This window comes from Cygnus olor, chromosome 2, assembly GCF_009769625.2.
Source record: "Cygnus olor isolate bCygOlo1 chromosome 2, bCygOlo1.pri.v2, whole genome shotgun sequence".
In the NCBI taxonomy this organism is placed as follows: domain Eukaryota; kingdom Metazoa; phylum Chordata; class Aves; order Anseriformes; family Anatidae; genus Cygnus; species Cygnus olor.
In genome coordinates, this window is record NC_049170.1 from 70,459,837 (window position 1) to 70,486,441 (window position 26,605).

At 42.2% G+C, this 26,605-nt stretch overlaps 1 protein-coding gene across 1 annotated transcript; it reads right to left on the reverse strand.

Annotated features, from left to right (window-relative positions):
* On the reverse strand, positions 1-26,605 carry LY86 (lymphocyte antigen 86). Its single transcript, XM_040548981.1, has 5 exons — positions 26,237-26,605; positions 11,845-11,931; positions 10,578-10,706; positions 3,892-3,944; positions 1-758 (listed from the first exon to the last, which is right to left on the reverse strand). The coding sequence occupies exons 1-5, from the start codon at positions 26,355-26,357 to the stop codon at positions 663-665; spliced, it is 486 nt and encodes a 161-aa protein (XP_040404915.1). The 5' UTR covers positions 26,358-26,605; the 3' UTR covers positions 1-662.

Sequence of the window (26,605 nt, forward strand, 5' to 3'; positions counted from 1 at the left end):
TGAGGAAAAAATTTCTTTTATTACAAATTCATCAAGAAGCAAGACAAGCACATAGATTAGAAATAGAACAATTTGCATATTACAAAAACATTAATGAACAAACAAATTCAGGTAGAGTCCTGAAGCCTGAAGTAATATCAATACTGTGACTGGACATGGAGTGCTGAAAAAAGGCATGTTCATCATGTTTTTGTTCCATAGTTATAACAAAATCTATACAACCAGAGGCTCCAGACAGGCCTCAGGGAAGATTGAAAGCTTTGGGGGTGTAACTACATAATACATATGAAAATCTTCTTTAGCCTGTGTTAGAAATGGATACCTCCATAGCTTACTGCAAAAACTGTTTTGGCTCTTGCCTATTCTGCCTCATCCTATTTTCATCCTGAGATGAGAATGTTGGTACCAAGTACTTTCTATTTGCAGCTGTTTGTATTAAAAGCAAAAAGTGGGCTACAGTGTGCATTTAGATATAAAATTACCACTAGAGGGTCTACTGACTTCTTGAAAACAGTGAATTATAAAGAGGAACAGCATCAGAACCACCATATGGGAATTATTTCCTTCAGAATCATTGCAGCATGCAAGCAATTCAATTGGCTTGAATAGTTTTGGTAATCTGTAGCTTTAATGAAATTGGTCTGGGTACGTTATTTTAGTTGCTAATAATAATCTAAATAATTTTTCACAGTAAAATCAGCACAAGCAACAGTGACATGATCTTCATTAGTCAGCCTTGCTGAAATAGTGTACTCTCCCTGTGTGAAACAAACACAAAGCAAGAGATTAGTCCATGAGTAGTAAATAATTGCTTCAGTTTCTATGAGCGAGTCCTCTTCCTAGAAACAAAATAGTACTTTTCCCATCAAGTTCCTCTGAAACCTCTCCTGTCCAAATGTTTCAGAGCTGGTAAAGGAGTTGCCCATATTTTCTGCCAAAATATGCTCATCAGAAATATCAATGCTGACAGCGTAAGTTCAAAATTAAAACAACGGGGGGAACAAAATATTTTGATGTATAAAAATTCCTTTCAAATCTGTATTGCTTCTCATGTTTCTTGTGAGCAAGCACAGTATGGCCTGTGCTGTTTAGTAACTGGAAGGGGAAGAGGTGCTCAGTTGTCTGTCTGGCCCTTCTTTCTTGGATCTTGTTCACCATGTACACTGTTATTTATGCATATGAATTTCTATAAAAGATGGCATCTTGGGGATGTGTGTATAGATGAGTCAATCTGTGATGAACTCCTATACGGTAAAACAAGTGGTAGTTTAACTTCAAATTGTGCAGTTAAACACTAGTATCTTCTTTTTAGGGACAGAACTTGTATTGTTGAAGGGCAAAAATCTCAACCTTAAAGGTGCCATGGCTTTTTTGTGTTGGTCATAACTGCGCTCTCCAGGTGTCTGGAGAAGGAGAAGCAGTGGGCAGGGAGGTGTCAAGGCTCACCTAAGAGATTCAGAAGAGGTGAATGAAATTTAATCCTCTTGAAAAAAAACTTCTTTACTGTGAGTGTGGCAGGGCACTGGAACAGGTTGTATGGAGAGTGTGTGGAGTCTCCTTCTCTGGAGATATTCAAAGCCCACCTGGATGTGATCTTGTGCAATGTGCTTTAGGTGACCCTGCTTGAGCAGGGGATCAGCCTGAGATATGATGTCCAGAGGCCCCTTCCAACCTCAACTGTTCTGTGACTCTGGGTTGCTAGCATTGTGGCATTTCTGTTTTCTCTGGAGTTTGTAAGGGAGCAAAACCTGTGGTAGGCAAACCAGTAGAAGTGGAGAACTTGGCATCAGTGGCCTCCTGGCCTTGAACCATAGTTCTTGCCCTGCTCAGGACTTTTCTGGTTGTGAAGCAGGAGGAAGTACAGCTAGAATTAATTGTGCTTCTTGCCATTCTCCTTTTACCATGGGATTTCAAAGGCAATATCTGCCCTCTTTCCTCACAGAGAGTATCAAGCTAAGTGTAACATCCAAATTTAGAGAGAGGCCCAATGACAACATGCTCATGAGAATATAGCCTTGTTGCAATCGTCGTACAGATTGTCTAAATGTCCCTTGGGCTGGTCAGATTAGACTTCTCTGTAATGAGCAGAAGCTGATTGCTGCATGGAAGAATGGCATTATTTGCCTGATCAATTAATTAACAGTGAAGGCTTCCTATTCCCTTTCTCACAAACATGTTAATTCTCCAGAAGTTTATAGTTTTATTCATGGAAGTGAGTTTTTAATAACTCATTTCCAGTGCTCATTAGTGACTAGATTTTTTTCATTCTCCAAAATAATAATTTCCTCATGGGTAAAAATTGTTATTAAAACAAGATAGTGAACAGTCTTAATGTTTCTGGCTCCAAATTCAGCTAATTTGCCCATAATTGGAGTTCTGCTGCTCTGTGTGGTTGTTTCCAAGGCTTTCTCCTTGTCTGGAGACCTGTGTCTCAGTTTCTTTAGAGCCTTTACTACAGAAGTGTCATCTGTATGTTAGCAAAGCTGCTCTTGGAGCAGGATGCTGAGTGATACAAGCTTGGGTATTCCTCTGTGTGGTGATGGGGGGAACACACGTTAGGCATTACTTGACATGGTATCTCTAGGCATGGCATTTAGGGAAGCAGACTTGTAAGAATGGGATAACAGGGATAACAGCCTGCGTAAGGGAGCCCAGCTCCCTGTAGGAGAGCCTGGAAAGTGAAGGTTGTGGTTGCTGCTATCAACGGAGGAAGGCTGAGATGTTAGCTGCTGTTATGGAGGCTCGATCTCCCCAAACCCAGTTATCCTTCTAACCTGTGCAGGACCTGGCAAGCTTAGCTCTCCAGGACTTGTGTCCTTGTTCTCTGTCCCTGTTCTGATCCTGTTGTCTTTTCTTGTGCCTGGACCAATCCAGTGCTGCAATCCAGTGCTGATTAGGCCCCAGATCCTCAGTTTTGAGGCTGAGGCATAAGTTTTTATGTCACCTGTTGAAGAACTGAGAGCTGGTGTACTTCTCTGTGCCAGTAAATCTAAGGGGTGTTTGACTGTCCACTTGAACTGCATGCTTTCACAGTGATGACTGTGGCCCCTTCTTCCCCATGTAATCAAACAGATCTCTTGACAATCCCGATCTTACCTTCTCCCCTTCAATCCATTTTTTCAGGTATCTGGCTAGAAATCATTTGTTACTGACCCATAAAATATAGCTTCAAGTTGTGCCTGGTTACGGCAGACCACGTTACTTTCAGCATTTAAAACCTATCTAGCTTTGTAATGTGATTTGGTTGAGGTTTAGGAAGGAGACCTAGCTGAGTGTGAAGAAGACTGCTTGTAAAGAGCATCTATAATGGACAACCAAGCAACTCAGTAAGAGCAATGCCTAGGCACTGCCTGCTTTCTCACCCTTCTAAGAATTTCATCTCTTATTCTCTGGCCTTGTGGAACCTTAAAGTGTTCTTGGTCTCATAACTTGTACTTTTATTTGCAGCTTAGAAGAAATCTGTCTCTACCTCAAACTATATATGTACAGTGAAATGCATGCAATTGCAATATTTATCCAAATTGCCTTTATAGTCTGTGAGGATGAATGAGACTCTCCAAATTATTCAGCCCACTAAGGAGTGAGTTGAACTGCAGCTTTGGTCTCTCAGGAGTCACTTGAAGCTGCATCTACTAAAGAACTGTATGTCTGTGTGAGTTAGTGCTGGTAGAAGGGATCTGCTATTTGAAGAAAGCCTGTCTGTCTCTGGATAATGGTGTCTTTGTTGCTTTTTAAACAAAGCCCCTTAATTTCATGTTGCAAAAGATTATCCATGATGCAGTGTGCCAGCTGGGGAAGCTTGGAATATGCTGCTGTTGTTGCTTATGGTCAGAGGACTACACCTCATCCAGAAGGCCCTTCTGCTTCAGAGCACAGCTGTGGCAATCTTACCTGTGGGATTTCTTTGATCCCCAGTGTGACAGGTCCCTCATAGTAGAGGTGTTCTGAAAAGCAAAAATGATGGGTGGTTAGATACCACACAGCACATGAAGGAAACAAGCACCTGATAGACACTTTTTTTTTTTTTTTTTTTGTAATAGCACTTCAAAGTGCTCCAGTGACAAGTGTTACAGAACTGCAAAGTGCTCAATACACAGTCTTGCAACAACCCTCTTGAAAGAAATGTCAGGACGTGTACTGCCTTATGGGGAAGGCAGAGCCTGGGCTCAAGAAGATAGAGGAGGGGGGGCCCTGGCTTTGCACAGCCAGGTGGGTGTCTATGTCAGCATGCATCCTGCAAATGGGGAAATGAAAGGGGAGCAGGAAATTGCTAAACATGAGTCCTTTAGCATGATCTGTTAAACACCTGGGGATTCAACAGTTGAGCTATACTTTTTGCTTAGAATTAGCAGAATGGTAATCTGAGCTGAGTGTTTCTGTAGGTGTAGGGTTCTGACTGCTTGCTGAACATGACCTTAAAGTAATAAGAACATGTCTGTCTCACTGAGAGAGCATTCACTAAGAAGTTACATGATGTGCTAAAGCCATCGTGAGTTGTGTCGGTGACTGGAATGGAGCCCAGGAGTTGCACCTTCCAATCTCCATCCCCTTAATTGCAAGATGTGCTTGCTCTTCACTGTGGAAGAAAGGGCAACTTTAGCATTAATGGACAGAATTCACAAGCTGTTCTGCAGTTCCTCCTACTTTTTCATAGCTTACTGGGCCAAACTGTGTAGACTTGACTGAAAATAAAATTCGTAGATGTTTTGGTACAGAATTTCTTGCACAACTTGCCCTACAGAAGTCATGGAAAACTAAGAACTGTTTAAGGATTCTCTTTTGTAGGTGTCATGAAATATTCTTTACTTTGACAGTGACAGAGGAGTAAGTGTTTCATCATGTTTGAGCATGTGCTGGCATTTTGATGCTTGTCAATCCTAGAGAGTTGTTTTAGTCCGGTATCTCTGCGTTGCTTTAACTGTTCCTTGTTAAAGGGTGGACAAAAGATTTGTCACATGATTGTCATATGGTCCATCCCACCATGCAATAGGTATCTGAAATGGAAACAAGTGTACAGAATGTCTTCCCCACACATCATGAAATATTAGTCAATGCCTTCATTTAACAAACTTAAATGAAAGAATCGTAACTATAATATGCACTAGGAAATGAGTAGCAGAAACCTGAGACATCACCAATGTCCCACAGCTTTGTATTAATGAGAAGTTTGTTAAATGTAATGCCCTGATGATTCTGGGAGGTGGAGAAAAAGAAGCAGGACTTCCCACTGTCTCCCTGAAAAAAATAATACCAAAACTGAATAGAAACAGTACATTCTGGCTTCTCACTCCCAAACTGATCAACTGTATTATAGCACTCAGACTGTTTTCCTTCCCCTCTGCTTCCCTGGCCACCTCACCTGGACACCAAGAAATCTTTTTTTCAAAGAGCAGTTGCCATCACTGCTTGCTTCTGTGCATGAAGAAAGCCCTGGAGTCTGACACATCTCCGCAGCAGAGAGTGGTGACTGAAGAATCTTAAAAATACTGCACAGCCCACTTCTCAGTTCACAACTTACTAGAGCCTAAATAGGAGTTAAAGGCATTGCTTACTGCACGACTTATGTGATGAGTGACTCTCTTGGGACTTGGTATGTATGTGTGTGGATGTGAGCTAAGGCATGTTGTGAGCTGCACCCCCAGAGTGGTGTGGACCCTGCATTGGTATGGCTTGTGGTTTGTATGCACTTGCTTTCAGTAGAGGGCCTAAAATGGGCCTTGTCTGTCCCTCCTTCAGTCATCTCTGAATCTAGCACATCTTGGATGACAGCAGAGGAGGATAGAGAGTAAACTGGGCTGTGAACCATTGCCTTTCCCTGAAATCCTTTTCCTCTGGGATATGAAAACTCATCTTGGGTCATGTAGCTCTTTAGTGTCTCACCTAGGCTGTTGGAAAGATGTCCAGATTCTAAATGTAGAGAAACGGTATCCAAGCTCTGCAAAACCTATATTTCAAAATGAAATAGGATCATCAGGCCATATATTTCTTTCTGAAAGGATGGCAATGCTGATCTCTCCTTCACTACAGGTGGAAGCCGTTTTATCCCTCTTTGCTATGACAAAGTAATGATTACATCAGTTAGATGAAGGCAGACTTAGGGCTCTGCCTCACCTCTCCCTGTTTTCTTTGATTGCTCTGACTTGTGGTAGCTCTGCATTTGTTTGGTAACAAACATGGGAGGGAGCCAGGTTCTTTCCAGTGGTGTCCAGTGACAGGACAAGAGGCGATGGGCACAACCTGAAACACAGGAGGTGCTGTCTGAACATCAGGAAGCACTTCCGTGCTGTGAAAGTGACTGATCTCTGGCACAGGCTGCCCAGAGAGGTTGTGGAGTCTCCATCCTGTGGGATATTCTAAAGCTGCCCGGACGTGGTCATGGGTAACCTGCTTGAGCAGGGGGATCGGACTAGATATCCATAGGTCCCTTCCAGCATCAACCATTGTGTGGTTCTGTAATCAGGCCTCTAGAAAGCTCCTGTGACCCTCCTTGCTTCGGTAACTGTGAAAAAGGACTGTGCTGCTTTGAATGTATATTCTGATAGGAAAGCAAAATCAGCTTTACTTTTCATCTAGTTGAGGCCTGCTGTGAAATAATATAGAACTGTAGATCTGTGAATTTTATTGTTCATACTCATTTCTGACTATAGCAATCTTCTTGGTGCCCACATTGTCTGGATCAGGCTTCTCACAGCCCATTCAGTGCTCCTCTCACATGGAGATTTCTGCTACAGTTCCAGAAGTGTAAACAATCTGCAAGGCTTTAAGAGCTGTAGTTTATCACAGCGTCCTTCGTATGCTCATATACACTTTTGCATTCCTACAGTGAAAGAGAATGAACACATCTGTTTCAGTGGCTGTAACTGTCACAAACACTGAGCTGAGCTCATTGAAAGAATGCTGTGGTCTTCATAGAGCAAGCCCAGATGCTATTGTAGTTGCATAAATGCATGACTGTATATTTACATTATTGGGAACAGCATAAATCGTGACTACATTTTTCCTAATTAAAAGTCCCCTATGTCATTATTAGTCCGGTAAGTTATAGCACCTATAATGTGTGCTGTTATCAGTGATGTGCTTTTAGCCTACCTTCCATGTTCAGCTCTTCTCCTTAAAGACTTAACTGAATGTGATTTCTGTAGAGCATCCTGGAAAACATTTCTAATGCACTATTGATTCAGGGTGATATTACTGTATTTGTATCAGCTTTCCTCTACTATTTCTACCAAAAGTAACTTAGTCCTTTTCCCTGTCAATGAACAGGCCTCCGGTAGCTTCTAGTCTGACGCAGAGCTTTCAAATGTGTAAGAACTTCCTGAGAATTACTTCAACTTACTAGTTACCATTTACCATGAAGATGCTTCTCATTCCTGACAAAACACCTATAATGAAATTCTCACTTCTCTTTCTCAAATCTTCCTTGCACTGAAAATCTTAAACATTCTCACACTCTTGTACTATATAAAGGCCCTGTACATCTGCACCCACCTCTTCTTTTTCTACATTTTAAATCTTTTTAGAACTTAAATGCTCCATGTTGGAGTTCTTCTAGGACACGATCTTGCATCCATGCAATTGACACAAAACTTTTGTGAGTTTTAGGGATGCAGGAATGATCTGAATAACTGCCAGCTATAGATATACAGTTGAGTGAGAAAAATGTATATAAATACACAGCTGGATGAGAAACATCCACTCTCTTTACTGGGGAGGAAAAAGTGATATGAAGGGGCTAAGCAAGACGGCATCGTATATCAGTGCAAGACCTAGCTTTGTGGTGTAGCTGCTTTCTCGGAAAAATGTATCTAAACTCCCAAAGTGATACCCAGTTCTGTAATTTATGCCTCGTTCTCTATTCACAAATACTTTTTTAGAAACATGCTCACTGTAAAACCTAGCAAAAAGTAATAATGCGTAGAGTGGAGGTCTAAAGTCAGGGGTGTTTTTGTATTGTTTTGAGAGTGCGCACAAGGAATTGTGCCAGCTCTCTGGTGCTTTCTTCAGTTGGGGCTGAAAGAAAACTTGCAAACTTGCAGAGTATGCTAGCATCTTTCACCAGGAAGTTTTGTTGAAGCCTGCAAGTTGTGGTTGGCACACTGCTAAATATTACCATGCTAGGTCTCTTTCTCTGATTTTAGTGATTGCATTGAGAAATCTGTTAAATCTAATGTAACTATTTTCTTTAGAGGAAGTGGAGAATTACCACTTTCTATTAAAATAGAGGAAGAGCTGAGCTCGTGTTATACCACAAAGAATTTAGCAGTTTTTTTTTTTTTTTTTTGTTATTGCTGTTCTTAAGTGAGCAATGGCCTATTTCCTTGCAACCTTTGAGCTTGCAACTTCTCAACAGGGATAAAACTCAAACAAAAACCTTCAGTCCTATTTGGGATTCCCAGTGAGCTGTGCCAGATGTGACGTTTGTTTAACATAAATAGTAAATACTATGATTATGATGAACATGAAACCTGCAGCCATATTAGGTATTATATATTGTGTGATGATATAATTATTATACTGGGGGTGGAGGCAACATCCAAAACTTTGCCAAATCCATCTCTTACACATCTCTCTTCTTTGTAACTTCCTCTCTGCTTGTCCACGCCAGTGGACCAACAAAATCTTCAGTAGAGCTGTTATTTTACATTACTTGTCACTTTGGAAGAGGGAGGCAGAGGTAATTTTTGTCCTTCTTGTGGTGGGCAAGCATATTGTGTGTACAACTCTAAGCTCATGTCAGATTTGACTGATGTTGGAAATGCTGTCCATACAACGTGGAAACAGGGCTCTGCATGAAAAGCTTCCATTGTAAGAGTCATCTAACCTTCACTTTTGCTAGGCTGCATACTTGACCATTCACAATATTGTCTTTTGTGGTCAGACTTACAGTTGTACTAATATGGTCAAAATATGGTTGTGCTGAATTGCCTCAGACAGGTATTGAGCTCACTTTCTAAAACATGGGTTAGAATCAGATGTCAACTAATTAAGAAATACCACGCTTTCAGTTTGAACCTTAGTCTGAGAAAGTTCACTTCTTTCCCACTGTGATTTAATTACTAAATAAAAATAGCTACTGAACAAGATAGAAGTGCAGAGGTCCTCACATCAACTTAGGGATGCTTCTAAACAAAGATACATAATATTATTTCAACAATCAACTATCGCTTTAATCATTGTGTGCTTCAATTAGTAGAAACAATCACCTGTCAGTCTAAGATTAAGGGAATTGGAAACCCCAGGAGGTTTTGGCTTTGTAGCTTAATATGTGAAGGGCAGTTTGTGCTCTACTCAGGACTGGCTCCACTTCTTAATGTGTTCTCTAAAGGATGTTAATAAGTACTTCATGAAAACAAGGTAGTTTTCATGAGGTCTGTGGTGGTTATTTTTTTCTTATAATTCAATACACAATTGAAGAAACCTATAATTTTTTTTTTGTGTGTGTGTCTATCTGGCTTACAGGATTTACATAATTGGTTGCTCATGCAGCATTTCTCTATTATTCTTCATGATATTTCTATGCTGCGTGAAATGTTTTAGTAATTTTCCAGGGGCAGTCATAGCAATAGTGTTGTGCTTGATTGTCAGACTCATAGCCCTTGCACATGAATTGTTGCAGCATTATCATGATGGAGATGCAAGTGAATGGAAGGAAAGTGGAGCTCCTGAAACTAACTGATTCTCTAAGAGCTCTGTGGCAGACTTCACTTCAGTTCCACCTCTTTGTTTTAAAATCAACCTAAAGGACAATCACGATGTAAGAGGGATTTCAAAATGACTGTTGAAGATATGTGAATTTTACAGTCCAGAGGCATGACCATAGCTCTTTCTGGACATATTGTGGCTAGCTTTGCACTACCTGGCCTGGGTCATTGCAGAAGGACCTTGAGGTGCACAGGCTCACCTGAGAACAAAGATGCCTGCTTTCTGGGGCCAGCTAATGCCACTGTAAACCAACTAGTGTGAGGCTGGCAGCTGCTGGCTGGCAGCTTGACTGGCATGAACTGTATTCATCTGACCGCAGCATAGTCACACAATAGGCAGAAACAAGGTACAAAGCAGAGATGGTATCAAATACTATCTTGATCCAAAGATCCTTATTCAAGCATAGTCCTTAAAGTGTGTTAGGAACTGCCTTTAAGGACAGGATGTGTTATTTGCTTAATAGTAAAGAATGTGTTCAGAATGCCTTGTTTGTTTGCTCAACTCTTCCTCTGACAAAAAATAAAGGCTAGTTCTGTAGTACTTTTTGCGCACATGACAACCATGTGGCTATAAATAGGGCTTATGAACCTCTCTGCAGTTGGATGTGGTCTCATTACTAAACTTATTTTTTATGGATGTGAAATCCCATGTGTGCGCAATATTCTGTGATTAAAAGAAAAGCAAGCAAACAGGTTAAGGAAAGGCAGGCTCTAAAATTAAAACATCTCTGTCCTACTGTGTTTCTGTCATCCATTAACATGCTGTTGAAGTAAACAGAACGTTACAACGTATTGGTGCGTTCAGCAGCACAGCGGGTGCATCCTGCTTGGAGTATTCAGTAGCCATCAAACATTTCAGAGTGCTACCTAAATTACCTCCTTTCTTCTTTCCACAGAAAATAAGCTTAGAATGACCAGGCTCGCAAAGTGTGTCTGAGTAGCTCAGGACGGTCTTCCCACCTATGATCAGATCAACCTTGACGTACAGTTCCTTAATGCTGTGTCCTACACAGAAAGAAGGACGGAGTGTTCAGAAAAAGTGCAAGAGTAAACAGCTTTAATTTATTTTTCATTCACCCCATCCTCCCCTCCAGTTTTTAAACCATTAAACATTTTCCCTTCACTGAGGATTCCTGATACTTAGAAATACATGTTTCAGGAGCAGGTCTCCAAGTCTCTTGAGGTAGATATAACAACGAGCATAGCTTACATTTTTATTGTAAATTATGCCCATGACCATTCTCTGATCCTGAGACCAAGTGGCATAGGAAAGCTTGTGTCCATACACCTAAACTCTTTCTTCCCTTCTGTCCCTAGCAGTGTGGCCATGTCCAGTGTGCCCCTTGGAGCAGCCCGTGGCCAAATGTCTGGCTTGGGATGGTTGCCCTGTGTCAGGGACCAGCATGGCAGATAAGTAGTGCTAGGAGGTTGACTGTTTGGGCATTTTTGGCGTGCTAGTGAGGCTACCAGATCTAGAGGGAGGCCCTGTAATCTGAGTTGGTGGAAAGGTATTTGCAAATGCCTATAATATGGTGTGCAGGCTTGTGTAACTTTGCAGCCATCTGATAACAGGTGCTCGTCAGGGAAAAGGGCAGCACGTCCGTTAGGAGGATGACCTTTGCATGTAAGGAAGCATTCCTAAGTGTTAAAAGATGCTTGGCACACAAACTCGTGTTCAGACCACGGGTATACAGCAGCACAGTCTCATATTTGTTGTAGTAGTAGAGGTTCAAGGTGAACTTGGGGCCAACAGGGTTGCAAGAAGGTGCAAGGGTCAGCCTTGGCAATTTGGGAAGCGCTGCAGGTGCTGACACGAGATTGTGGGTGCTGTAGCCATCTCATTCAGCAAGACTTTCCCCAGATGAATTCTCTGTGAAGACAAGCTCTAGATCCAGCCCCCACCTTGGCTGTTCATATGTACAGATGAAGGGTAGGAGAGGGATAGGGGCTGAGGGCTGAATACACTGTCTGAGGCAGAACTGGTAACAGAACTGCCATTTCTCTAGCCTCAAGCAAGTTTTGAAACTTCTCAGGAACGAAGACCATTTTTATTTTATCAGAGGTTGTCACCCTTGCTTACTTAATATCAGCACTTACACGTGAATTATCTGCTTTTGGCACAAGGAAATAGCGATTCACTTACTTAGGACCATGGCAGCTCTGATGTTAAAGGTGTGGGTTACAACATCAGAACAACGGTCAATGCTGAAAGCAAAGTCTTGCTGGGGATCTGTCAGGAAATAGAAAGAAATGGGTAACAAGAGCAGTAAAACTACAGAAGTGCTTTTAAAAAAACATTACAGATTTCCTATAAATGTTCCAAGATGGGCTCAAAGCTCCTATACGCCATGTTTACTAGCTACTTCTGTCTCTCCTTCCTCCCACTTCAATCTGAAACACGTTCAGATGATAGCCTACATGGGGCTACAACCTGCTGGGTGGAAAATTTAACCAAGTTCAGGGAAAGCAAATTCCCCATGGAGGTGGGTTGTCTGTACTCATTTGACACTGAAGTCCTAGCACTGCTGTTCTTCTCAGGTTCTGTGTGTCACCATTCCTTCCTCAGCACAAATAAAAATTAATTACGATGACTGTCTTTTAATGAATTTGTATCACAAGATCACTTGGTGATTGTCTGGGAATCAGAATCCTGAAGTTGATTAGAAAGTCCAAAGATGAAAGCAAAATTGTGTTGCTGAGATCCTGCAGTGGTTCGTGCTGGGTCCATTACTGTGTGATATTTCTAACCTGTTTCTTCTCTTGGAGACCTTAGAAGAGCTGGGGGCAGAAGGAGCCCTAAAGCTGCTGACCGACATGGATGTGTTTCTTGCTACTTTCTATGGTGCCCTTTCCTCAGCACGAGACTCCAAAACTCTTGAACAAACACAACTGTTTTCCCCCTGCTTCCACCTTCCTCCTTCCTTCCCCAGGCTATGTGCTGTGCCTGAAGGCTTGCCAATGTGTCACTTTCTGGTGACAGCCAGCATCAACAACTGACAGCTCAGTTGCTGCTGGCACGGCTGCAATGATCGGCACATGCAAGAGGTTTCCAGAGCTGTGGCTGGAGGTGGAAGATGTGGCCAGTTTGGCTGAATGTCATCTAACCCATGGATGTATGCTGTACAAGAGCCTCAAGGCATACTTGGCCCTCATGGTGGCTTCATGGCCTTGCCCATGAATCTGACACCCTCTTCTGTGGAAAACCAAGAAGCTGTGGGGGTGGACCCAGGCACAACTGCAGCACACACAGAAGCAGCTGTAGGCTCTACGGTCTACACAGAGCTGTTGGTGACAAATTCTAGACTTGAGAATTGAATTCTGTTTCTAACTTATTATTGTTTGTGCTTTGAGGTGATCGTCTTACTGAATGGAAAATTATGGGTCGGGAGAATTTTACTTTGATGCTGTGGTGAAACTTGAGTAATGAGTGACTTCTGTGAGTCTGAGCTAATGTGTCTGTCATCTTTTTGCTCCTAGTCTGACCCTATTTTTGCAGCAGTGCTCCACAGCTGTAGCAGCTGACAGGGAACCAGCCTGGGTGACCGAAGCCTGTTTGTCTATTAGGGGAGCGTGAAAAGAATGAAAGTGCTGGGAGGACCTGGCATCTTCAAGCCAGAATCTGCAGCATGTGGATTGTCAGTGTGGTCCAAAAGGGTCTCCCAGGTCCTAACTTATGACAATTTAAAATAACTATTTGTTATAGGTAAAAGGAGGTAAAAGTCACAGTCATTTCCCACAGCTCTGTATCCCTATGCTGTATTTTTCCTTCCACACCACTAAACCAGTCTCTGCAGTTACATGACCTGCTTGGGACAGGTGAGTGTTCATCGGCTACTCAAGTGTGACATGGGTCGGAAGGGGGTCATTCCTCTTTTTCCATGTTCCTGTCAGTTTTTGCTTTGTTATTGCAGCTTCAGAAGTTGTCGCAATCAGGTAGGAGAGCAGTTTCCTGCTCCAGATGGAAAGAGTGTCAAACTTCTCTTTTTTTTTTTCCAGGACTGTTATGCCTGCTTCCCCTCTGGTCTCTGCCACCTCTCAGGGCTTGGTTTCCGCTTTCTTCTGGACTTTTGCAAGAGCCCCTCTCATTTCTGTTTTTGGTGTGTGGTGCATGGATAAGTTTCAGGAAGCAGCTGTTCAGATCCTGAGCAAGTTGGGTACTGTTGCCTACAAACAGTACTGGTTGTCAAACGACCAAAATTGCCAGTTCCGTAATTTTCAGAGGGGAACATGATCAAAGATGGCACTGCAACGTATAAAATGCTCTTTTCTTTTCAAAGAGACAGAGGCTGTGCTTTAGTCAACAAATTAAATCATGGTATTAAGGCTAGAAGTTTTCTTTTTTTTTTTTTAGCTGAAAATTTATCTTCCATAACTGTTTGGATGGAAAGAAGATGTTCATGAAACAAAGCTTCCCTGGAAAACATGTATTTCTCATAAAGAACTCCACCTCAGAGCTGTTTTAGTTTAGTTCATGTGTTGAGCTTTTTTGCCAGGTGAAGTATTTCATGGTGCAACATAACCACCGTGTCCCCTATTCTACCACTAGTGATGCAGCACAGAGGGACACTGGTGTGTTGAGGCACATGTTGCCTGATCCCCGGTGAGGAAGTGTGTGTGAAAACACTCACATGAGGTAGTCCAGCAAAATTTGTGAATTAGAGCACTCGGATTTTGTGTTGGTACTATTTTGCTGTGAAACAAACTTTTCTACTGGTGAATTAAACTCCAATTAATTTTCTGACCATCTCCCTGTGGAAATTCAGGTGATGACTTTGCAATCCAACATCTTGGTTACTATTGTGTACATGGCAGACTTCTGCTGAAATCAACTGAAAGGATGTCTTTGTTGCTAAATCTATGGTGCCAGGGTGTCTGGATTCCAAAAACAAAACAAAACAAAAAACATAGGCAGAAAGGATGCTGCTAAAAGGAAATTAAAGGAAATACTATTTTTTTTAACTACTTGATATGCAGAGATGTTTGTAGATTGAGCTGCGCGCTGTGAGCTAAGGTAGTGTGCCTTACTCCTTTCTTCAAATGTAGAGGAGTCCCTCGTGTGACAAAAGCAACTCAAGGCCATTGCCATTTCTCTGTTGCACAACTGTGAGTCACTGTCTCTCTCTTACGGAGGTTTAATTCTTACTCTTCCTTGTTGCCTCAACCTGAAGTGAGCTGGTTAGACTGAAAAAATACAAGTTATGTCTTTCACATGTGCAGAGCAATAACATTTATCATTAAATCTCTAAAATACGTGGGGCTGCCCTTCAGCCTTCCACTTCCCTGCAACATTTCATAGTGCACAGTACTGTATGTTCCCAGACTTCCCTCCACCCACTCCCTTCAATCTGCTCCCTCTTCCATAATTAAAGCTAGAAACTCTTCAACTGAATGCGGAGTTTTGCTTTTCCTGTTCAGCTTTGACATATTACCAACACTTAAACGTTGCTGGAAATTTTGCAAACATGTTGAGGTTTATTAGTAAAAATCTGCTTATTGGGGAGTGGGGGAAGAATATTTTTTGTATTTTTTGTTTCTCTGTACATCTGTGTGAGAAAGGCTTGGGTTATAACATTTTCAGCTATCATGAAGGTGCCCAGGAACAGGATTTTGACTGAAGTTTCTCTACAGACAGTTCTAAACCTTTCAGGCAACTGCCTTCAGAAAGATGTTAGTCTTTGTCCTTTGTAAACAGTCTGAAGATCTGAAGCACTGTAAGATCTCTTAGGCCTGCTGTTTGAACTCAATGCCATGCCTAATGCTGGGCCTTCAGCTTTATCTCACACTGAATGTACAGCTTTTACTAAATAGCATTTTCTGCAGTACAATCCTGCTTTGTGGGAGGTAAATTTGGGATGTATCTAATCACCAGTTACAAGGTGGAGTGCCAGCTGACCCCTGTATCACACCTCCTGTTTTACTCTTTCCCAAGTACTCTGGTGGAGATTGATTGCCATATTGGCTTGGTATGTGGTTTTCCTCATGCACAACCTGTAGTGTGGTACCATAGTTCATGATTTCAGCCTTAATGGCTTAATATTGTGAGGTGCTTGCAGTGGTGAAGTTTGCTGGGCATTTCTAGATCACTGAGCAGACACAATTAGTACTGCTTAGAAGCTCAGATAGGTTCTAGGAAGAAAAGTTCAGGAACTCCTTTTCCTACTCCTGTTCTTAGCAGAAGGTCATGTCCTAAGTAAGTTAGCTCAGACAGATTTACAGTGGTATATATACATGACCCTCCTGGCTGCAGGCATTGTACCTTCGACAGAGACAGGGACACGCTTTCATGCCTCAGTTACTGCAGCTGTAGGGCCACCAGCTCACCCTCCTGCTGAACACGGGTGTGCACCAGGACACAGGGCTGTGAGCTGGCGCTGCCCATGTGCCCCACATGTCTGTTCAGCCTCCCGTTCTCTGGGAGTTGGTCACCATCAGGGAGATGAAGTGGACAGCTGGGAATGATAATGTCTTAACCTGCTACAGCTGTGTCCTTCAGTGCCAGACCTGTTAGCAGACCACTAACAGGGATTACAGAAACTGCATGGTCGGATGGGAAGCACCTGTTACAGGAATTTTGTCGGGCTGTTCTAGAACAGCCTGTCTTATTCTTCTCTCTCTCTCCCCACCATCCTATTAGCTATCCTCTACTGGCTTTACTCTCATCTGAACTTGCTCTTAAATCCCACTGTTCCCATATGAGTACGAAAATAAATGGCATGACTGAACCAAGGGCAGCAAGCATGCAAGCTTTGCTTGCAGGAGAGCACATCTGTAACTCTTGCAGGGGTGAGAAGCCTTTCCAAATTAGTAAGCTTTGGGCCTTTAGAAATTGCACTTTTAGGAGAAAAGACGTACAATTGAGTGGAATGACATAGCTGGGCTTGGTTAGGGTCATACAAGGACAGACTGATGCTAGAAGAGCTGGAAATGAGCACAAGGAAGAAACATTTAGTAATTACCCAACACTCCTCACCTTCAAAGCTCTTAATAAAATTAAATCATTAGTCCTTACAACATTCAAGGTGATGAAAGGGAGGGAAAGAATGAGGAACTGTTTGGGATCTCACTCTGTATTCACTCAACATTTTCCCTTTAATGTCTATTTAAATAAATTAACCCAAATGCTCAAGGTTATATTTGACACTGTGGAATCTACTTACAAGGTACTGAGGAAGAAGCACAAGCTGCATTAGATTTCTAGTTTTATGTCTAGATTTCCCTGAATACCTTCAGTTTAATGAACTTCCCTTCAGGTCTTCCTTCACTGTATGCTTCAGCCATGTACATGGCTGGGAAGAGCAGAGGGACCCTCTGTTCATTGCGGAGCAGAATAAATTTTGAGAATCATGTCAGTTGTGGCTACTTAATCATAAGAATGCTTCATTTCAAAGCACTAACCCGGGCTTTTCCTTAGTTCAGACAGGCACACTGGTTTCCTTTGCAGAAGCCATGGTATGGTTTATCTCCTGTATGTTTCTGACATGATTAGGCAACATGGAGGTTAAGGAATAGGAAAATCACAGTTGATGTATCCGTAACATCCCAGGGCTACAGACCATGGGAATTCCCCACTGCCAATAGTTCTATCAACTTGTGGTCTCTGAGGTCTGCTTAAACCTGAAGCTCTTGGAGGTGACTAACAGAGTCAGTAACTGTGTCCTTTCTGATAAGACCTATGTGGCAATAGAGGGGAGTCTGAAGATCAGTCTCAGTACAATCTATAAGCTAAAAAACCCCTAGAAGACTAGAGAGAGAATGTAGAATACGGTTAACAAATGTTTCATGCAATATTTAAATCATTTCCACTCCTCTCTCAAGAATACTGAACACTGGTAATGCAAACAGCAATTAGTTTTGTTAGATTAAGGCAAAGGCATTACTGGCCTGTTTTTATGGCCCTTGTTTTGAAGCCAGGTAATTCCAGCATTTCGTGAACTAATTTCAACAAAGGGCTAAGGCTTTGTCTCTTACTAATTCAAATACAGCTCATTGCTGAGTATAACTGATGCCCAGATTTGCAGATATTCAGAAACTAACTCAGAAGGCTGGTAACCTCCAAATGTGTTGCTGGGGCAATAACTGCAATAGTAACAGCATTTGGGGTGTGAGGACCAGATGTGGGATGGAGGGCTCAGCCCATGAGCGAGGATGTGTGGCAGATGGCGAAGAGAGGAAGAGATGTGCCCAGTATCAAGCCAAAGAGCTGGTGGTGAGCTGGGTGGAAGCCTCTAAAGGCAATGTAGGTGAGGGGCTCTGCAGCCTGGGGCTATGTCTGGTGATAGGAGTGTCATTACCTTGCACAAATCAGCCCTGCCAAAAACTTAACTCAAATTTCCCTGCTTTTTCCTGCCCAAACCACATTTCTTGACAGCAGGCTTGTTAAAGCTATTTGCAAGGGCTTGAGGGGAGGCCAGTGTCTCAGGGTTCATGAAGGCTTTCCTTGCTTTTGCCAGTGGTGATATTTGGAAAGATGTGGGTGGGAGATGTTGCTGTGCTTTGAGTGGTATGACAAGCTTTGTCTAAGCCTGTTTAAGAAGGCAAAACTGAAAGATGCTGGCTCTGAGAGACAGCACATACAGATCTGCATTTGTATTTGATAATCCTGATTTGTCCTAGTTAGCCTGAGAGAGAAAGGGAGGCAGGGCCGCTTCAGCTGCAGCAGTTTAACCAACCCCCCCCCTCCCAAAAAAAAAAAAAAAAAAAAAAAAAAACCTGCATTAGTTTAGGCCCAGCAGGGAATGTATTAGAGAGAAAGTCTTTGTTCTTCTGTTCTGTTGGTAAGAAAATGCCATGCACTGCATGAGTAAAATGCATACAATAACTGCCTGTATTCCTAATCAGATCTGTCTCTTCTCTCTTCACGTGCTTCTTTATCGTCTTTATATTGTTCTGCTTGAGACAGATCTCTGGGCATCAGGGCTTGCCTCTAGGACTGAGGATTCACGACAGACTTGCAGACCTGTGTCAGAAATAGAACCAAACATTACCAGCAACTGCCCTGCTGTTAGACACATGCCATGCTCTGGGATAGCAGGCTTCACTGATGATTATACAGAACAGTAATCAGCAGCATATAAATGGACTAAATGTTCCCATTTTCCCAGGATGGGTTGAAATCCACCACAGGAGTGTGGCAGTAAGCTATAATTAGAATGGCATGCTCCCTCTGCTAAGGAAACTAGCAGGGTTCCCACCTGCCCGATCACCACTGGATCGTTTGACAGGAGTCATCCATCTTCAGGTGAAGAGGAAACTGGTGCATTGAATTAACTTGTGGTAGTTTTCAAGATCCTAGCTTTGGCAAGTGGCAGCTCTCCTGAGTCTGAAAGCAGCATTATGACAGATCAGAGGTTTGGGGTTTGGTATGTGGTGGTTCTTTGCAGGGTATTTGGGCATCTTGTCCCTTGTTGTTACTGTTCCTTCCAAATGTTAGTTTGCCATAAGCTTCCTTGAAGTTGCTGCAGTGACACCGACACAATAATGCAGAAGTCATTTTGGCATTTTTGAGGTGTATTTTCATTTTTCATGGATTATTCTAGGTATTTTTGCTGGTGGATGTTAAATTGCTGCAAGAAGCTGATCATAGAATCACAGACTGGTTTGGGTTGGAAGGGCCCTTAAGGATGATCCAGTTCCAACCCCCTGCCATGGGCAGAGACACCTCCCACCAGACCTGTCCAAGGCCCCATCCAGCCCAGCCCTAAATGCTTCCAAGGATGGGGCATCCACACCTTCTCTGGGCAAAACCTCCTACATCTCTCCTATTTCTTTGGTAAACTGTAGGTATTGTAGGGTCCAGAGCTTTTTTTGGGGCCTTCACGACAGATGAGATGAGATGATGTGGCCATGCCCAGAAAGCCTAGCGATGCTTCGTACACTTACACAGAAAGCTTTACCCTGGAGCACTTATGAGCTTGTTCTTGTTCCTAACTTGATGCAGTGAACATGCCTTTTGATAATTTCTACTTTATATAACCCAGAAAGTTAATCTCAATTTTATCACATTGCTAACAAAGCTGTGTTAACATAAAGACTCAAATTCTGCATGCAGTAGCAAATGGTGGTTCTGCTTTGCCCACAGTAATTTTTAACTGTAGTGAAATGCACATTTTTTTTTTTAGGTGCGTCTCTCCTATTTGCTTCCAAAGAGGAGAGCACATTTCCTGTGGCTTCCTTTGTGGGCTGTTATCCCTCCTGCTTGTGGTAGCTTAGTGACTCAGTGGCTACAACAACCGAAGACATGGCAAAAGTCAATAGGTGGAAAATCTATCTGTTATTTTAGATTTAGCAGCTGGAGATGAGCAGAATGGGCTGTCACAAACAACTTTCTTTTGCAGTATGTGATGCAGGACCTTCATTGATTTGGTGGGAAAAAAAATGGGCACCATGAGGAAATCTCTGAGAACTAAATTAGATGGGAAAATTTAAAGCAAGGTGGCAAAAGTTCAGCTGAGGTTAATTTTCTCCACAACTAGTCTCATTGAAAGCATTAATATTGATTTTGCTAAATGGTTCAAAGTCTAGATGCTGAACCTATTTTTTTTTTCTGAGGTACCACAGAGGTGTGAAATTGTATCCTGTTCCTCCTTACTGTTTACATTTTAAAACTTACAAAATACCCTTTTCTCTCTGAAATGAGGTAAAATTAAGTTAGAACCACCTAAAAGATCACATAGGGAATGAAAGTTTTAATCCTTTCTAATGAAGTGGAGAAAGAAACAGATTCAGAAATTTCAGTTCATGGAAGGACCAAAACTTTTTAAAAAGTTTTACATGTGCAAAATTAAAGCAAATTTACATGTGTACTCACATCCATGCTACCTTGATTCTGATGGTAGCTTCAGTCTGTTAGGATTCAGTGCCAGAAATATGCCTGTCAACATCTGGCCTTACCCCTGGAATAAGTAAGCTACACCAGATGAGTGCAGCAGCCAGGCTATGACACTAAGATGGCTTGGACAGAGCAAATAAAAAAATGTTTTCAAGTGAAATTCTTAAGTTCTTTGATTGTTTGCCCATTAGCAATCTATGCAACAAAAGATCAGAGGGGAGTTGGTGTCATGTGGCGTTTAAATAATTTAGAAGCAGAAGCAATTGCTGGAGACTGCTTGAGGGAAATAAATAAATAAGTCCAAGGGAAGCATCTGGCTCAATCTGTCTGCCAAAAAACAAAGAATAATGGAAAAAGAACCTTCTTTCACCAAGCATCTAGCAGAACATTTGCCCTGAAGATGCATGAGGTGAGAGTTTTTGCAGACATTTCTTTGCCAGCTGAAGCTATCAGATTACTGATGTCCTTTAACTAAAGGATGTATGTGCTTGTGGCCAGGGAGGAAGGGACCAGCAGCCTTGGTTGACGTAGAAAGCAGAAAGGGATATGCTATGAAATTAGTGCTGCAACAATGACAATTTAGCAGGATTGCTTACAAGTTGGTATTGTTGATTTAGCAGGATGGGTGTTACGTTGTCTATTAGAAAAAGAAAATAAGGAAAAGAAGAATTTTTAAAAGAAAGTGTATTTGACCTCTGTATGTAGGAGAAAGGATGTGATGGGCCTGAGTGCGTGAGGGGGACACCAGTAAGACCGAAACTATTAGCACGGACAGACAAATCATCAGGATAATGTAATCTAACCAGTCTATCAGTCTCCACTTTTAAAACTAACAAACAAACAACCCCCCTCCTTCCCAAAACAAACAAAAACCAACACTGGGATGTTCCCTCAAAGTGGAGTTTAACAGGAGGGTTAACAGCTTATCTGAGCAGGGCAGATTCTGCACCAGGACAACCCTGTTGACTTCAAGAGTTTTTTCTGGCAAGATCCAAATCTGAGCTCACAAGTTAAAAAACAATACAAATGAGATTTTCCTCTACCAGTAAATGCAATCCAGTGCAAGCTCACACCAAAGTGGGCAGGACAGTGCTGCTCTCTTTTACTCTATCAATGTAGGGCAGGAAAAATCTTCATAAAAATAACCCTGCTTGAAGTGTGACATAGAGCTATGCAAGCAGTCATGGAGCTCAGTGGACAACACATGTTCAGTCTAACTGCTCTCTTTATGAAGAGGCATTGGCATGTAAAAATAATTCCCTGAAGGGGACGAGAGAGGCTGCTGCTATGTCTAGCAGAAGGCATTAATTATAGCAATGGTTGCCCATATCACTAAGTGTTGTTATTTGTTTGCATGTTTGTTTTTAAATCTGTAGATAGATAAAATTGTAAAGACAGGGTACAGTCAGTTTTCTGTTTAGGTTCTGGAATTTGAGATGAATGGTGATTGATTCCTCCTCCTCTCAAAACTTCAGCTAGTGGCTTCAGATGAAAAAAAAAAAGTCAAACGTGACTTGGGAAATCTGCTTGTCTCTGCCTGATAGTCAAAAATCCATATGCTCTGAACAGTGTTTTATAAAGCCTGGGGAATATCCTTCAAGACTTAGCTTTGGCTGGCCTGCAGATCTCCCTGAAATTCTGTGTTATTTACTCCTGTGCTTAGGAAACAAAGTCCTTAATGGTCAGTGTTCTCCAGACCCTTTCTAGGACCCTTCTACCTTAATAGTAGCCTCTTCTGCATTGTCAAGAAATCTCCATTTTCAGGCAGCAGAAGTTCTGAATTCTTCAAGGTCCTAACCTTCGCATAGAGCTTTTTTCATCACTGGGAGTACTGGTCTGGGTAAGCTGGCTGAAATAAAACAGCTATTCTGGAATACTGATTTCTTGACAGAGGTCCAACTCAAATTTTAAGAAAAAGCTGTAAAAATGCTTGTAAAATGCTTTTCATGCACCTATAGTAGCAGTCACCTGCTTTACCCTGTGGAGAGGGTCCCATTTGAACAGTACCTCATAAGAATGTTTTCATTGCTAATTGACACAAGCTTACGTGAATGGTCTAGAGGCAGGCGCTGGTAGATGCATTGAAGAGTTACATTTTGTAGTTTCTGACTGCATTGCACTTTGCACTTTCAGCTAGATGCCTGACAATCAAATACCATTGGAATCTGCTCAGGGCACTCTGCTACTGCTGCCTTGCTGGCTTTCCCTTCCCACAGAATTGCCTTTTAAAATGTAGCTGGAAAGATCAAAAGCATTGTTGCTGTAAAAATCACTGTGAAATTAAAAGGGATAGGAATCAGCCATTTGTGTAGCAGATTCTTTTCACGTCTCTGCATAGACTTGCCAATTACAGTTCTCTTTTCTCAGTTGGAGATGTTAACCTGTGTTGCTTTTATCTCAGGATCCCTGCACAGGTTTCTAAAGTGATTTGTGGTCATTTGAGATCTTCCTTTGTTTTTGTCACTCTTCCTGGGAGGAAGAGTGGCACTGATGGGAAATGTCTTGCTATTTATAGACTGTCTCGGTGTTATGTCTCCTGCGGTTATGTGGAGGAGGCAGTGTACTGTCTATTTACTTCTAGACCACCCCATCTCTCAGCCTGAGTTTCTTGCTATGGACTTGATGCTGAGAATTTTCTTCTGATTTCCTTTATATTTTTTTCCCCCAAGTGTGTAACACTGATCACTGGGGTCTTATCCAGCCCTTTCTTTTGATGCATGCCTTAGGGTCCTGTTTTTGGAATGCTTAGTCTGACATTGCTGGGTGTAAATGGGGATGCTTTCTGTAGGATCCAGAATATGGGGTGACACTAAGGGGTTTGATGCATGCCTGTAAACTACCCCATTATAGAGGCAGGTTGCAGCTAGGTCAAGTGCTTTCAACTGGGAATTGGGACTTGCTCCTGGGTATAGAAGACTGCTATTCTTTCTCTGTCTATCTTCAGTTAGCCAGCTAAGCGTCTCTGCTACACTTATCACTGGTATACTAACTCTTACTTTTGGCTTTAATCAGATTTTTGAAGCCTTATAGGAGAAGATCTGATAAACTGCAAAGCATAAATGAACACACACCTCCATTTTAAGCTCTCAGACTGAACTCTATTAATCTGCTGATAGAGTTTGAGAAATAAAGTTGTAAAGTAATTGGCTAAAATTCCCCTGACCTTCTTAAATTTTACTTGATTCAGCCCTGGTGTACTGATATCATTGTAGAATTTATAGTAACAGTAATAGTGATGAAATCCTGACCCTCTTGAAACCATCAGGGAATTTTTTACCCAATATTTCATACTAGAAACCTCCCTGTAGATATTGTATCCCAAAATGTGTCATTCTCTGGCATCTTCAGTGGATCAGGAGATACCTTGAGGATGTATCAGAATGAAGAGGACATGCAGGAGGGAAAGTTTCTTGGGGGGGGGCTAACATTTATTTGGGGATTGGGTGCCCTCAGTAGGGAGTCAGCTTAAAATAACTGTGGGTTTAGTTTTGCAACATATTAATGTTCTTCAGTAGTTTGTTGGGATGCCTTCTGTGGCTGCTAGGATGTGTTATCATAGTCCCTTTTCCCCAACTCTGGTCTGTGAGCCAGGAAGCTGCTCCCACTTTTTTTAATCTCATACTAACACCCTGAAGAATGAGCAACCCTATGGTTTTGGGGTACTCCTTCCCTTGAAACACCTAAAGTGTATGGGCAGCTGCCTAGCATTGATGCTGTGCCTGCTGACATTACAAAGTTTTCATGAGGGGGTTGGCTGGGAGAGGGTCTTGTCAAAACCAGGCACTAGCATGTCTTTTCCTGGGTGAGAATAGCTGTTGGGACACAGCTAAAGAAAAAAGCTATGTTCTTTACATCAAATGATGGTTAAGAGTGAAATGAAGTGCAGACAAAGCTTCCCTCCTCCTGAAAGGTTGATCACTGCCTTTGTCACTGTTGCAAGCTGGCCAGCGAGCTCATGAAGAGCTGTCTTCTCTGAAGAGAGGGAACGCAGACTACTGTATTCTGATTAACCTCCCCATCTAGGAGGCTTTCTATAGATTTTTGGGCTCATCCCAAAAGACTTTTTTGTTTGTTTTGCTTTATGCAAGCTAGCAGACTATGAGATAGATCAGCTAAGATGCCAACAGTGCTTCCCGGTCTGATGCTACAGGTACAGGTAGCTTCTGGAAAAAGGCAGGGCAGAACACTTTGAGAGCAGCTGTGAGTGTTGCCACAACTGAATCTGCCTGAGCTGTAAGGGGGCAAAGAATCAGGCTTCAAACAAGGAATCTGATTTAATTCTTGCATTGCTTCCATGTCTGTGTAATCCTCTCATCTCCCATAGCTGTGCCTAGGAGAACAGAAAATCACTCTTGTGTTGGGACCTGACTTGAGATCTCTGGCTTGTGCTTCTCAAGCTGTGAACTTCTCGTGAACTCCTCCTGTTACCTTTCTGTGTGTGGCAAACCAAACAAGTGATATGTATGTTCTAAACAAACGCATTTTGTTTGTCAGTCCAGTGGTGTGCATAGTAAGAAGCAATGCCTGACTGACACGTGCCCAGCAAATTTCATCATCATTTGAATCAACTCAAACTGCAGCCTGTGCCCCTGTGTCAAGGCATCTCATGCTAACTGAGACCTGTAGAGGGAACAGAATTTGTTTATACAACGAATTCTTAAAATAAAGGTAGTACCAGTGCTCGTATTCAATATCTTATTAAATATTTTCCTAATGCAGTATACCCATTTATAACATGTGAAGCCTGACTTTGTTCTCCTGGGAGCAGGCCAGTGAAGAATTGCATTACAAATATTTATTTACTTCCCTTGTCCCTCACTGGCTTTATTTTAATGGGTGTGCAAAACTGCATGAAAGCTACAGGGGAGAAAAAGCCGCCCAGGAAAGCCTTTGTATCTGGATGAATTGGAAAAACAAACTCTAGGGTGCTCATTTGCCATGAATCACTTTTCACATCACGTGCGGAAAATGAATGAGGCGTCTGTGAATCTAATTCCCTTTGTCCCAGTTGTAAAGCAGATCAGCACAATAGGAGAGGCACAAGGCCAGCAAAGCAAGAGGTGGAAAGCAAGCACCATTCAGTGAATTCATTTTCAGTCATCCCAGTGCCACTTGCTCCTTTTCTTCTCTACAGATTTAAAGAACAAACAAACCCTGAGGTCCCTGGGAAATGCCCCTGTTAAGTGCTGCTGCTGAGGTCTTGCTAAGCATGGTGGCAACTGCTGAGAATGCAACTCCTTCCCACTGTCACACCAGGTCCATTGTCACTCCAAGTGGAAGGACAGAAAGCACATCACCACAGCCTAACCACACGGTAAGAAAACAGCAGATTGGTGTGTTGAAGAGTCTGTGTCAGAGGTAAAAAAGGATAAAGATTTAGGGTCTTCCTGTTTTTTGTAACTGAGCTTCAAGTTAAAAATCCTAATCGTCTTTCATGCTGAACTGAATTTTTGGCAGCTACTTAACAATCTGAATTAGGTTACATTATTTCCTCTCTATTATATTCCATCTAAAATCAGTTAGATTTGTGTGTGTGAGAACCAAACCCGTTATATTTGAAAAACTAAAAATGTTCCAGCTGCAAAACCCAGTGCTGGCCTGGGAATGTAACCCTTCCATTCACTGCCTGGTTTATAGGCTTCTCTCACTGCCTAAGAACAACTTTGTTGCCCAGCTAAAAGGAAAATGGAAATTTTAAGAATCTCACCACAGCTTTTGTAATGAATTTCCAAGTTGTCCTCTTTGCAGACTGTGTGCGTAGGCCATTCTGTGCTGGCATTGATGGAAAGCAGGACTAAGATGAGAACAAGAGCATTTGATGTGTTCATGGTGATGGTGGCAGTTTGCAGGATCAGTTCTCTCTGTCTCTTGCTAACCCTCTGTGGAGGGAGCTGTTCCTTCCCTTCTCCGAGGGAGACAGGAGTTACTACATTCACGCCTGCAGAAGGGTTAAGTGAGCCAAGGCAGCCTCCAGCTTACCACAACGTGGTATAAACAAGAGGCTAATCGGAATTGGAGGGTGCTGCTTCCGTGTGCTCAGACTTCTGCTTTCTGCTTCATGTTAGTTTAAACTAAT